This window comes from Camelus bactrianus, chromosome 24 (assembly GCF_048773025.1).
Source record: "Camelus bactrianus isolate YW-2024 breed Bactrian camel chromosome 24, ASM4877302v1, whole genome shotgun sequence".
NCBI classification, from domain to species: domain Eukaryota; kingdom Metazoa; phylum Chordata; class Mammalia; order Artiodactyla; family Camelidae; genus Camelus; species Camelus bactrianus.
The window spans coordinates 12,396,777-12,409,414 of record NC_133562.1 but is presented as its reverse complement, the minus strand read 5'-3'; the positions used below and the strand labels follow the sequence as shown (position 1 = coordinate 12,409,414).

Here is a 12,638-nt window from a genome sequence, read left to right as displayed (position 1 = left end):
ATTATTATTATAATGTTATTAAATTTTTTTTTGATGGAGGTATCAGGGGTTGAACCCAGGACCTCGTGTATGCTAAGCATGTGCTCTACCACTGAGCTATACTCACTCCCCTAAATGATTTTAAATAACTGACCTTTATGCAATTTCCTCCAGTGTTTTCTCCAGTGTCAGGCAGTCTGGTCACCCACTTTTCCTTTCTAGCCTGTGCAGTGACCCTTTGCAGGAAAAGGCACATTTTTTCTTTTTTGCTAATGCATGTTTTCAAAGGCCTCCTTCCTTGCCTGCATCTTTCTGACACCTGAATCCAAATAGCAGATGTCAGTGACAGGAACAGTCGGCGTGACATCTTCTCATCTGCCACACACTCAGCAGCCCACGAGGGGCTCAGCGTCTCCCCTCGGTGGGACGCTTAGGCTGTCCCCCAATTGAAGAACTCCTTTCTAGTATGCCAGTTACCTTGGTACTTTCAGAGACCTAAATGTTGCATTATTCTCTTTCCAAGCATTTATCAAGCGCCTCTGTCATTTCTTTACCTTTATTGTCTACTCAAGGTTTAAGTTTCAATAACTTGAGAGTCATGAGTTGAGTTGGAACCCTTTGTGCTTCTGTAGGGCGGACAGCCACGAGGAGTCAAACAGCATGGGACCTTTTTGATTTTCTTCCCTGTCTGCAGAACAGATAACACGGTACCCACTTCAGGTGGCTGTTCTTAAGGTTAAAATAGATCACCTAACCTTAAGTGTCTCGTTCAATGCCCGGCATTCAACAAATATTAATACATTTTCTTTCACAACCCAACCACCTAATACCAAGTCAAGTTATTTGAAGTCCCTGGGTTTTGTTGGTGTTAACTGTTGGTGCTGAATGCTGCAACAGGCTGGGCAGACTTCTAAATTTCCCTTCTGTTTTCTAGTTTTTTGGAAAAGTTGTCAGATATTAGTATCTAATGGACCTTAGATATTGAGTGAATGTTTATTCTGCCCTTATCACTGTTAGGTGTCATAGAAAACAAAGAACCAATTTCTGGCGCACAGCACAACGTCCCAGTCGTGCATACACATACATACATTCATTTTCATATTCTTCTTCAGAAAATGACTGTACTTCAATTTAAATTTAAAAACAAAAAGAGGAAATAAAAATACTATATCCTCTAAAAAAAAAGGAAAGAAAATAAAGAACGGAGACTCACTGTCAGGAAGTCAAAATGAGTTTACGATGTGCTTACAGAGAGACCGAAGAGACCAGGTGACTAAGAATTAAGAGAGCGTTGTACACGAGGTCAGAGAGTTTACGTATATTGCAGATACTAAGGAGGGAGGAGAAAATCACAGCAGAGGTTTGGTCTACAAGTGGCTCTACAGTGACCTGGATCAGGGAGGGGACCAGTTAACAGGCAGATGCAACAATCCAGGTGTGAATTGCTGAGGAGCAATGCGAAAGTGGAAAAGTGAACCAGAAAGTGCAGAACAGTATATAATTTTCCTGATCCAGATTATATTTTTTTAAGTATCATGATTACCTTTTGTGATGTAAAAGGGAATTTGATACAAAAAGACTGTGAAAGTCTTTCATTTTGATTTCTCAGCAGGGATCCCCCAAACAATTTCACTTTTCATTTCACTGTCTTTAATAAAACATAAGCAGTAGATGGCATTGTTCTATAGAAAACATTCCCATTTTTCACTTTTAAATCACATGGCGTGTAAGATGGGGTAATCAGGCATCTTCTGGGATACTTTTACTTCAAAGACAAATATTTTGGTTTAACATAAGGTAGTGTGAGATACAACTTTTCATTTTGAAATGTTTGAAAGATGAAGGATAAAATATATGGATTGTGTGGAAAATAATGTATTCAGTAAAGTCTGTTATTACTGTTATCCAGGATTTTACAGTAATGTAAGGAAATAAGCATGCACGTTATTTGTCTGTGGTCTGGTGCACATCTCAGCGAATTTATATTAACGACAACAAAAGAACTGTCATCAGTTCGTATGCAGAGTGGGGGTTCAAAAAATTTACTTAGGTCCTTGAAAAATGCAAAAGGTGTATATATTTTGTTATGTGGGCCTATTAATTGAATTCCAAAATGCATCCTGTGTATTTGTGGTCAGGACATAACATCACATGTTTACAGAAATGAAAAATTGCTTTTTCTTTGATCCCTTTATGCTGTTCCCATAGAATTTTTCTTCAAAAAGAATGGTTAAGGATTTCAAAGGAAATAATCTTCCTCAGGGAATATTTGTATTATTTTATAATTTTATTTTGGCTTGAATATGTCTAGTTCTACATTTAGAAGGATGTAGTTTAACTTCCGTTATCCAATGAGACATAAACTGATTGACATTACTTTTAAGAAAGCATTAATTGTTTCCACTTTTAAGTTCATTACATGTAATATTGAGTTAATTAAGAAATTGAAATATTTTTGATTCTTCTACTCTTAAGACATATTTTTAGTTAAAGTTAATTTTGAGATATACCTTTAGTTTCATTTGTTTGAAAATTTATCATATTGTTACTGCTTCATAGAACTATTATAAGCACCATCAGAACTAAAAGTTGCAAGGTCTTGTTATTCTAGAGTATGGTGGGCATTCAGTATTAAAAAGTGTTACTGCTTTATTCCTTTAAGCATTTATTCCAAAATTATACATATTAAGTGTACATGCCAGGAAATGTGCAGGGTAAACAAGATAGCTAAGAAAATTTGCCCTGTAGGACTCTCACGGTGAGTATAAGGCTTGGCTTTCAAACTACAGTAATAGAGTTCAGATTGCTACACGAAGACTGAAAACAAGGCATCTGGTCTACCCTCATTGACTTTGAGGCTGGGGCATACAGGATGAATAGGAGTTTGGTAAGAAGTGACAGGCAGTCTCAGTGAGAGACATGGCTGGAAGAGCAGGTGCCCCTGAGGGCCCAGGATCCAGGGGCTTGTGGAAGAAAGGGAAGGCTTTGGAACAAGAAGACACCAGGGGACAACTCAGAACCACAGTCTGACATTTACATTCCTGTAATAATGTAAAAATAAAATTTTTGTGTTTTCTATTACTACCTTTTATTTTAACGTAATCAAGTTATAGATTTAGATGCTAGCTGTTTTTGCCTCTGGAGTATAATTAGTCTTGAATATTTATTATCTTTCGCAGTGAAGTTTAGCAACTGCAATGGGAAAAGGAAAGTACAGTATGAAAGCAGCGAACCAGCAGACTTTAAGGTAGATGAAGACGGGATGGTGTATGCCGTGAGAAGTTTCCCCCTGTCCTCTGAGCACTCCAAGTTCCTGATATATGCCCAAGACAAAGAGACTCAGGAAAAGTGGCAAGTAGCGGTGAAACTGAGCCTGAAGCCAGCCTCACCTGAGGAGTCAGTGAAGGTAGGGTATCCAAATATGGCGTTGGATGGAGTTACGTTTGAAAATCAGATTTGTACGGTTTGAGCTAAACACATACTTCGCATCACATGAACAGGTGGCCAATATTTGAATTTTTATCAACTTCAGCCACCTCAGTAGTATTTCGTTGTGCTTTTAATCTTATAAGGTACTCAGAGTAAATCTGTTTTCAGCAATCTGAAACTGTATTTGAAAGGTTTGTTTCTACTTTGAGATTTATAACTCAAATGAGAAGTAGTTGTTTGTTTTAAATCTCTCAGGAGCTTTACAAGCTGTTGAATTTAACTGCGAAATAAACAATTGTTTGCAAGATGTCACCCGCCAAATTTATTAGAGAGGAAGTACAAATTTATAGGAATAACAGGAAAGCATTTCCGGCGAGGAGTATTGGGTTTTTGTCTTGCCCCTTAATAATCAGATTGGGGACTATGAATTATTCATACTTCCAGCATGACTTTTAGGAATAATATACTCCCTGTGGTGGAGCTGCTATCAGCCAAGATAAAGTAAGTAAGGTACATTTCCAACAGAGTAAAGTTCACCTCAAATCAACATTTATTGAGCACTTATTTTATGTGAGCCACTATTTAAAATTTTGTTTTTTAATGGAGGTATTGGGGGTTGAACCCAGGACCTCGTGCACGCTAAGCATGAGCTCTACCACTGAGCGATAACCTCCCCCTTAAGAATTTTTAATAAGATGCAATAACTTCTTCGGTAAAGTTACGGTACCATTATTCGTTTCTGAATATTCTGGTTCTCTGAGTTAATCTGAAACAGGTATGAGGGGTGCCACACTCATATAATCTGAGGTCCATGATTTTATGAACCATGACACTGTAACAATTTGTATATTTATCATACTGTGAGAGATAAAAATACACACTTTGACTTCTGGTATTTAATTGTAAATGTGGTATATGCAGCCATAATCAAATACGGATAAATATAGGAGGAAAGGGTACCATTTTTCCTCTTACACCAGTGCTGGACTTTACGTGAAACATAATTTGTGAATCTGTTAACTGTTAAGGGGACTCATGTCACTGGGGTAACATAAAGTAAGGAGCTGGTCACCGAGTGGAGGCTGTTTTTGTTGTTGTTGTCGGTTCGCTGCGTTCCCGGAAACGAACTTGGGATATTCACGTTGAAGCAGCAAGCGCTTAATGGCAAAATGTCTACAGCTACAGGGAGAGACAAGAAAATGTTGACATCCAGCAGAGATTAATAGCCCATGTGCAAAGTGGGTCATCTACAGCATCCATCACGGGTGACATAGGTTTAGAATAATTACAGCATTAATTCTGTGGGATTTAATAGGGTCATAAATATTTGAGACATTCCTTAGCAGTATGTATTAAACATCTCTTGGAACTCAAATTATATTTTAGCACATCAAGATCTAAATTTAATATACAGCAGCACATTACCTGAACTGTGGTTTAAACTAATGAGAAATGTATAAAAGGGTACTATTAAATTTTGCTCAATATTAACTACTATCTAAGATGGTTTATAAAAACGGCGATTGGTTTACACAGCTGCGCCACATAAGTTTGTTTGGAGTTCAGTTTTTCAGTGAACAGTGTAACCCAAAATTTTACAGTGTTTTCTCTTAACAGAGGGACAGGGAGAGGGCCTCCGGACGTGTTTTTTTGGTTCATAATAAGCTGTGATTTCTACATTTTCAGGTATCCATTGACATCGATGTATTTTCAGAAAACGTTTTCCTAATACTCAGGAATGTCTTCTTGTATTTCAATGCAAAGGAACCACGAGAAATTGAAGAAATCGTATTCCCGAGACAGCTGACTAAGCACAATGGCTACCTGCAAAGGCAGAAGAGAGACTGGGTTATCCCTCCAATCAACTTGCCAGAAAACTCCAGGGGGCCTTTTCCTCAAGAACTTGTCAGGGTAGGTGGCACAGTGTCATGCATCTCCACTGCATGTGTCAGGTGTGCGTTAGAAGTGCTTTTGGCTCTTTTTTCACAAGGCAGAGTCTACGACATGTATGTACTAAAACATATATATATATATATATATATATATATATATATATATATATATATATTTATATTGATGAAATGTCTGTAGTGTTGCAAAGAGCCTTTTCTCCATATTCTTGTTATCTCAAGTTATTTATAGGTAGAGCTCTGTGGGTCCGTCCTGGACACCATGGATGAGAAAGCTTGTTCAGCATCTGAACACATATGCCCTAATGCCAACATGCACACCCACACCCTCCCCTCCCCCACAGCAGATACACATCTTAGCTTCTCTGTCTGAAAGCTTCACTCCCCGTGACGATCTTTGCCCTCTACGCGTAGCTTTTGGGCTAAAGGAAAAATAAAGGGATAATCACTGACAAAAAAATGCCAGCACCAAGTGCATTTGAGAGTTTTTTAAAGAAATAAAAAATGACCTCTGATGCCATTAACAGACTCCCTGGGGTTGTGCAAAAACTTAGGCTTTAGAATCTGAAGAGTAAGGTCTTTTTTCAGTTACTCTAAATGCATACCATCAGACGCAGAGAAAGAAATGACGGGTATTTCTACATGTTTAGTAAAATTAGCAGCCTGTTATTTATTACAAAAGGAAAATAAAACAAATTCAGTGTATATTCCCACTTATCAGAAAGTAAATGTTTCTGTATATGATTAACGAAGCATTCTAACACAAATTTACTGAAAGTTATGTTTTTTAATGAGTCACTTACTTGTTTTGCATGTTCTATTGTAATGTGTATTATATATATTTTTAACAATGAAAGGCATAACCTCCAAATAAAAGTGTTTTCTATTTTTACTTTAATAGAGAATGAGAAGACAGTTTTGCCTTAAGTAAAAAAAGAAACTAAATTCTGTTATTGGATTAAAGCTATTCACCTAATACATAAATACCTCTTATCACCTCCCAACAGTATTGCTCAATCGGCCCTTTCTCTATAATGTGCTTCCTTTTCGCTTTCTGTAGCCTGTTCCTATGACCACTGGTCTGTAAACTTACTTGTCCTAGGAATTGTTGTATTTGGAGGAGAAAGCAGTGACCCTGTAATGGGTATAATTTTTGAGAGTGATAGGATAAAATCATTTCTCGTATGCTTTGTTATTAGTAAAGAATTTGGGGTGCTGGGTGCCACCTTAAAATACTGTGGGAAGCCCTGGTTGCAGTGAATGACATGGGTACAGTGCAGGTACAGAAGTCTGACTCCTGGGCTCAACCACAATCTTAGAGCTCCCGGGTTAGGCTCTTTCACAGTCTTATATCTTATCTAACTGATGCAAAAAGTAAACAATTTTTATTCTCATAAAATTGGACACCTGTTGCAGGGTTAAATATTGTAACCTCGAAATTCCCAGGATAGACTTTAATTCTGTTTAAAAACTGACGCTCCTTCATTTTGACTTTTGCACGGCTCCTGGTGAGTGTTCTTTTAGATGTTAACATTGCCCCTGCTCTTTCTGGTGACAGGTGACATCTCTTTTTGAAGCCTGTCACCAAGAAGCAAGGGTGAGGAACAGGACTGGGAGAGCTTCAAGGGTTTTCTGGAAAGAGATGGTGCACGTTTGTAACTGAAAAAGGCCATGAGCTGTGGCACGCCCTGTCTCCGATAATGAGCTCATTTAGCCCCTGTTTAATGTGACTGTTCTTGATCCTCAGATCAGGTCTGATAGAGATAAAAACCTTTCGCTGCGGTACAGCGTAACTGGACCAGGAGCTGACCAGCCTCCGACCGGTATCTTCATTATCAACCCCATCTCAGGTCAGCTGTCAGTGACTAAGCCTCTGGATCGCGAGCTGATAGCCCGGTTTCATGTAAGATTTCAACCAACTTACAATCCTGTGTATTAATATTCTTCCAAATGTGTGCAGCGTTTAACATTCGTCCCTCGTGTCAGTCTTAAAGCTTTGAAACTGAGAGTTTTAACACCAGAAAGGTAGTTGTAGCCTTTTCCATTTGTTTGAACAATTTTATTGTCTCGGTAAAACTGATGAATGCTCATGGTAAAAAACAGACAATGCCAAGGAAAAAAGTAAAATTACCTAAAATCGGATTACTCTTGATGTGTTGATACTTGCCTCCCGATAATGTGGCTAAGAGCTGATAAGAACAAATTTACATGGAAGGGATCAAAATTGTTTCTTGTAAATTACATAGCGATCACAACATTTTAATGGCTGTATAGTATTCCATTGAATGTGTAGTTATAATTTTAATAGCAGATTCTTATTAATAGACATTTATGTTTGTCCTTTTGTCTGTCCCTGCTGGTATTGCCATTAAATAGAAACATAGAAAATGGATAGCACATTTTTATTTTGTTATTCGTTGGTCATATTACTTCCAGAACGATGTGCCATTTTGATATGCCTACAGGAATTGAAATTTCCCTTTTCCATGTAACCCTGCCAGTAAATACTTGGTTTCATCAATCTGCCAATCTGAGCAATCTTTTCTTAGATATATTATCCAGTTATATTTCTTATGTTAATTTTTATGTTATTTTTCTATTTTATTCATTTTCTTATTGAATGATAATAATTTTTGCATACAGTTATATGTTCATGTTTTTTAATATATGTGTGTATTTGAAACTGACTTTCCCAATTTAAAAATAATATTGTATTGAGTATTTTAAAACTTAAGAATTAACTCATATTAAAGTATAAATCCCAGAAGGCATTTTTCTTTCTTTTTTTTTTTTTCCAGCCATGCATGTGCATTTTTCTGGAATAGGATTTCAACAGTTTTTAAACAAGTTTAATATAGAAACGTAAATTAATCTTTTTATTACTTCTCCAATTTCTACATGAATAACTAAAACTTTTAATGAAAGTATCATTTTCTCCTAGGAAAGACTATATGCACATTGTAAAACCTTTTCAAATAATACAGAAATAAAACTTTTCAAATAATGCAGTATTAATAAGAAAGTAAAAAGAATTTGCAATCTCAGTACATAAAACTAACCATTTTCTTTTTTTTTAAAAAACTGGTGATATTCTATAAGATATTTCTCTGTGCCTAGATTCGTAAATGTATTCTTTTGAAATTGGGATCATTCTCTGAAAGCAGTTTTTGTCACTCAGCAAGCATAATATTTAGCATCTTTCCATGTCAGTAAATCATAATTTATTTATATCATCATTTTTAATTGTCCTAACATAATTTTAATATATAGTAGGTACTTTCCACTCCATTATTAATTCCAGGCATTATTTATTTATTGCCAGTACTATTTCTGGAAAAGTTTATCTTGATGTTTTAAGTTGCATATGTTGAATACCCAATTAAAGTGAATTTCCTATTCCTGTCTTATGTTGAATTTTGGAAGGGGAGGGAAATTGTTTGTCTTTTTCTCTAACCATTTTTATTAAGAACATTTTATCTACTAGAGATGCTAGTATGTGATTTGTCATCTGTTTCCCCTTTTGTTGTTTGTTTTTGAACTTTATTTATAATTTTTACCCTACTATCACTTCGAGTTTTTGCATTGTAATATTTTGTCGTCATCGTTTTGATCAGTGCCTTCTGGCTTTCCAGAGATGTTTATCAAGGTCTTTCTTACTCCAAGATGCTAATCTTCCCCATTTTATCGGTTTTCTTTCTTTCTTTTTTGTATCTAAATGTTTTACTTCTGTGGAGTTTATTTCCATAAAAGAAGAAGGGGATGTAGATTCACTTTGTTTTTCTTTGTCCCAACACCGTATGTTGAATTCATGTTCCCATTGATTTGTCATCTATACCCATCCATTCCAAATTTTTAATCTACCTAAGCATGTGTCTGTCTTTAGACTCTTCCTCTTCCCATTAATTTATTGGTTGAATTTTTGCCCTTGTACAAATTTTCTAAATTATTGAAATTTTGAAATTATTAAAATATGGCTATGTGGTAGACAAGACTCCCACAGATATAAACAAGCAAATAAGCATATGAAAAACTAAAAATGTTTTAAATTCTGAATGTTACTCAGCTCCTTCCTCCCAAAAGCATGGATTATTTTATCAACCAATTATTTTAAAACCCTTAAGGAACATGTAATTCTAATGCTTTTTATACTGTTCTAAAACATAAAGAAGTACACCTTCCAAGCTTTTCACAAAAACATCACATTAATAGGGAAACTTAATAAAGATAGCACACAACAGGCCAGTCTCTAATACGAATACAGAAGGGGAGGGTATAGCTCAATGGCAGAGTGCATGCCTAGCATGCACGAGGTCCTGAGTTCAATCCCCAGAACCTCCAGTAAAAGTAAATAAATAAATAAATAAACCTAATTACCTCCCTGCAACCCCCCCAAAAAAGAACACAGATGCATGAATATAAATAAAATCAGTTCCAAAAATTATAAATATTTCTTCCCATATGAATTCTCACTATCTGAACTCGTGTGGTTAAATCTCAGGAAATAAATATTTTCAGGTCAATTTTTAGAAAAATTCTTGTTCTCCAGATTCTCACTACTTGCACATAAATGAGCAGTATCCCTAACAAACAGAATTAATTACAGGCTGGCAAGGCTGGTTCAGTATTAAGAATTTATTAATATAATGTAAGTATTAAATAAGCCAAGAAGAAAAGGGATTATTTCTATAGGTGCTGACAGGCCAGTGTAATAAAAATTTACATTGGTTCTCGTGTTAAATAGCCTCTAAATAAAAAAAGGATATGCTGATGCTTCTTTAACTTGATAAAAACCGTATCCAACAGAAACGAGCAGCCAGCATCACACTTAACGGGAGAATCACAGGAGCGTTCCCTTTGAAAAGAAACAATTCAATGGAACACTACACAGTTTTTTGAAAAGATCAAAATGGTTGTCTACGTGCTGGATGAAAAGTTCTTGAAGTTATTTTGCCAAGAGTAGCTGAGTGATTATATTTGTTTAAAAAGGAAGAGAAAGATAAAATGTCTAGCAGAATACCTAGAACACTGAGAACTCAACCTTGGGAGAGGAACAACTGTCTTATGTACTTATAATGTTTATGAGTGAGTTTTACAATTAGTGGGAAAAAAAGAGTCCCCATTCCTTGTGTACTCCTTTAATTCTTTCTAGATTCTCTTCTTTTCTTTTGTGCTCTTGATCTCTATGAGGACTCTTCGCCAGGACCACTTTTTTAATTACCCTACTCATTTGTTTGGACTTAACAAAGGGGTTTGGGAGCTGGACAGAGCTGGCTTTGGATGGGGGCTCTGTCAGTAGATAAAAGTTACTTAGCTTTTCTGAAGCTCAGTTTCTTCACCTTCAAATACTGATCATTCCTACTTGACGCTTTTGTATCTAGATTAAGTGAGTTAAAATCCATAAAGCTCTGAGCACCATGCCTGGCAGATAGCACGCAATGACATCTCCCTTAATTATACAGAGGTCGACTGACTTAAATTTTGATGGGACAAGTAGCTTTTGTTTCTCAGCTTCTCAGTCCATCCTTGAAATTTTGATAGCGTGGTGATGGTGTATTTTATCTTCTCCCCCGAGACCTAAACCTGTTAAATAGTTTTGTTTTCTAATTGCTTTTGCAGTTGAGGGCACATGCAGTGGATATTAATGGCAACCAAGTGGAGAACCCCATTGACATTGTCATCAACGTTATCGATATGAATGACAACAGACCCGAGTTCTTACACCAGGTTTGGAACGGGACGGTTCCCGAGGGATCAAAGCCCGGTAGGTCTGGAGATCCTCATTTGGAGATTCCTGGGGGAAATGCAGTGTAATCCATCCCTATTTTATAAGTAAGATAAGGAGAAGTCACGTGAGCCTTGAGTGTCATTTTCTTTTATTCGTAATGCTTTTAGGGAAAAAAAGGACCGTACCTTAAGGAAAAGTGGATTGGAGAGAGAAGACGGGAAAGTATCACTCTACTGCCCACGACAGTCTTTTCTACCTTTGAAAAAATATATGCCACAGTGTCTGATTTGATAGTATAGAATCTATAGGATCCTTTGACTTGGCTGTGGTTGATACTGGCGGTGCAGCTGGAAAGAACACCGGAAGACAGGGGCTTTCTGCTCATTAAGTGTAGATTTTATCTTACTCGTCACAGCAGCACCTTAAACAACTGGAGAGTCTTCAAATACTTGGTGTCCTAGGTCCAGGCAATGAGGCAGCACAGAGCAGGAGGGGGGCTTGGCAACAGCTGAGAGCGAGGTTCTCTGGCTACGTGAGATAATTTACTTTCAGGGTGACCCTAATATCTTCTGCAGCCCTTGTATTTAAACTAGTGTCATGGAAGTGACCCAGCCTAGAAGACAGCTGTGGTCGAAAGCCACTCGCCATTGTGAAGTGATGTTTGACTAAGATTTTAGGTTCTTGTACTGAAAACTCTGTAGACTTCAGGCACAGGAGACGAGCAAAGCCAGAAAGGCCTACTGAGTCTGAAAAACCGGCAAATAAGAAAATCAGCTGGTGCAGAAATGGTAAAAGGAAACACTTCTCCAGCTTCTCTGAGATGATTCGGTGTCGAGAAAGACTAGGTTAATTGTATTTTAATTTTTTGTTATTTAAAAAAGCCGCAACATTTAAACTTAAGCTGTATGTTTCCTTTGTCATCTCTACCAGTTTACGCAGAAGCCAGTTTATAGATCTAATGACTGTGCCTTAAGGTGGCGTTTTCCTGGTGCAAATACACTTGTGTGTATCCTTAGAAAAGCAGAGGTGGGGGTGGGGGTAGCCGGGTGGGGAGACATGAGCTGTGCAGGAAGTTCGACCATCTGTGGCTCCTTCTGAGTCATATTTCAGAGTAGCTTCCTTGGGTATTTTAAAATAGAGAAAAATCAAAGCATGTTAAACATATCCTTACTAAAACACAAGGCTTCTACACATATTCTAAAGATAAATAAACGTTGTGCTTTTCTGCTTGGGGGAGTTTTTTGAAATCATTCATTGTCTGTCTTTCCCTCTAACTTTATTAAAAGGATTTTTTCATAAAGATTGGCAGAAGCAAACCATTGCAGATTTATTTATTATCCATTTGACCATGAGTTTCCATAAAGCCCCCATAAATAAACAACTCTTAGTGATCGGGAGATGAAACATAGAGACATTTTATGAGTCTGTTTCGTACGTACGTTTGAAAACATCCTTCTAGGCAAGGTTTGATAATGCCATGAATCTTGAGTTAACTCAAAATGCAATACTGTAAGTGGTATTTTGGTTCAAGATTCTGAAACGTGTTTTTCTGTTTTAACAATTCGTTCATTCCACAAATGTTTAGAGAGCCCATG

The 12,638-nt window shown here is 36.9% G+C and overlaps 1 protein-coding gene across 2 annotated transcripts in view; it reads left to right on the top strand.

The window, feature by feature from the left end:
• The window catches only part of CDH2 (cadherin 2), a 193,684-nt gene that overhangs the window by 133,782 nt on the left and 47,264 nt on the right, over positions 1-12,638 (top strand). For both annotated transcript variants that reach the window (XM_074352193.1, XM_074352194.1), the window contains 4 exons: positions 3,159-3,385; positions 5,173-5,319; positions 7,066-7,221; positions 10,935-11,079. In XM_074352193.1, coding sequence (XP_074208294.1) covers positions 3,159-3,385; positions 5,173-5,319; positions 7,066-7,221; positions 10,935-11,079 — 675 coding nt within the window. The remainder of the gene's footprint in view (positions 1-3,158; positions 3,386-5,172; positions 5,320-7,065; positions 7,222-10,934; positions 11,080-12,638) is intronic.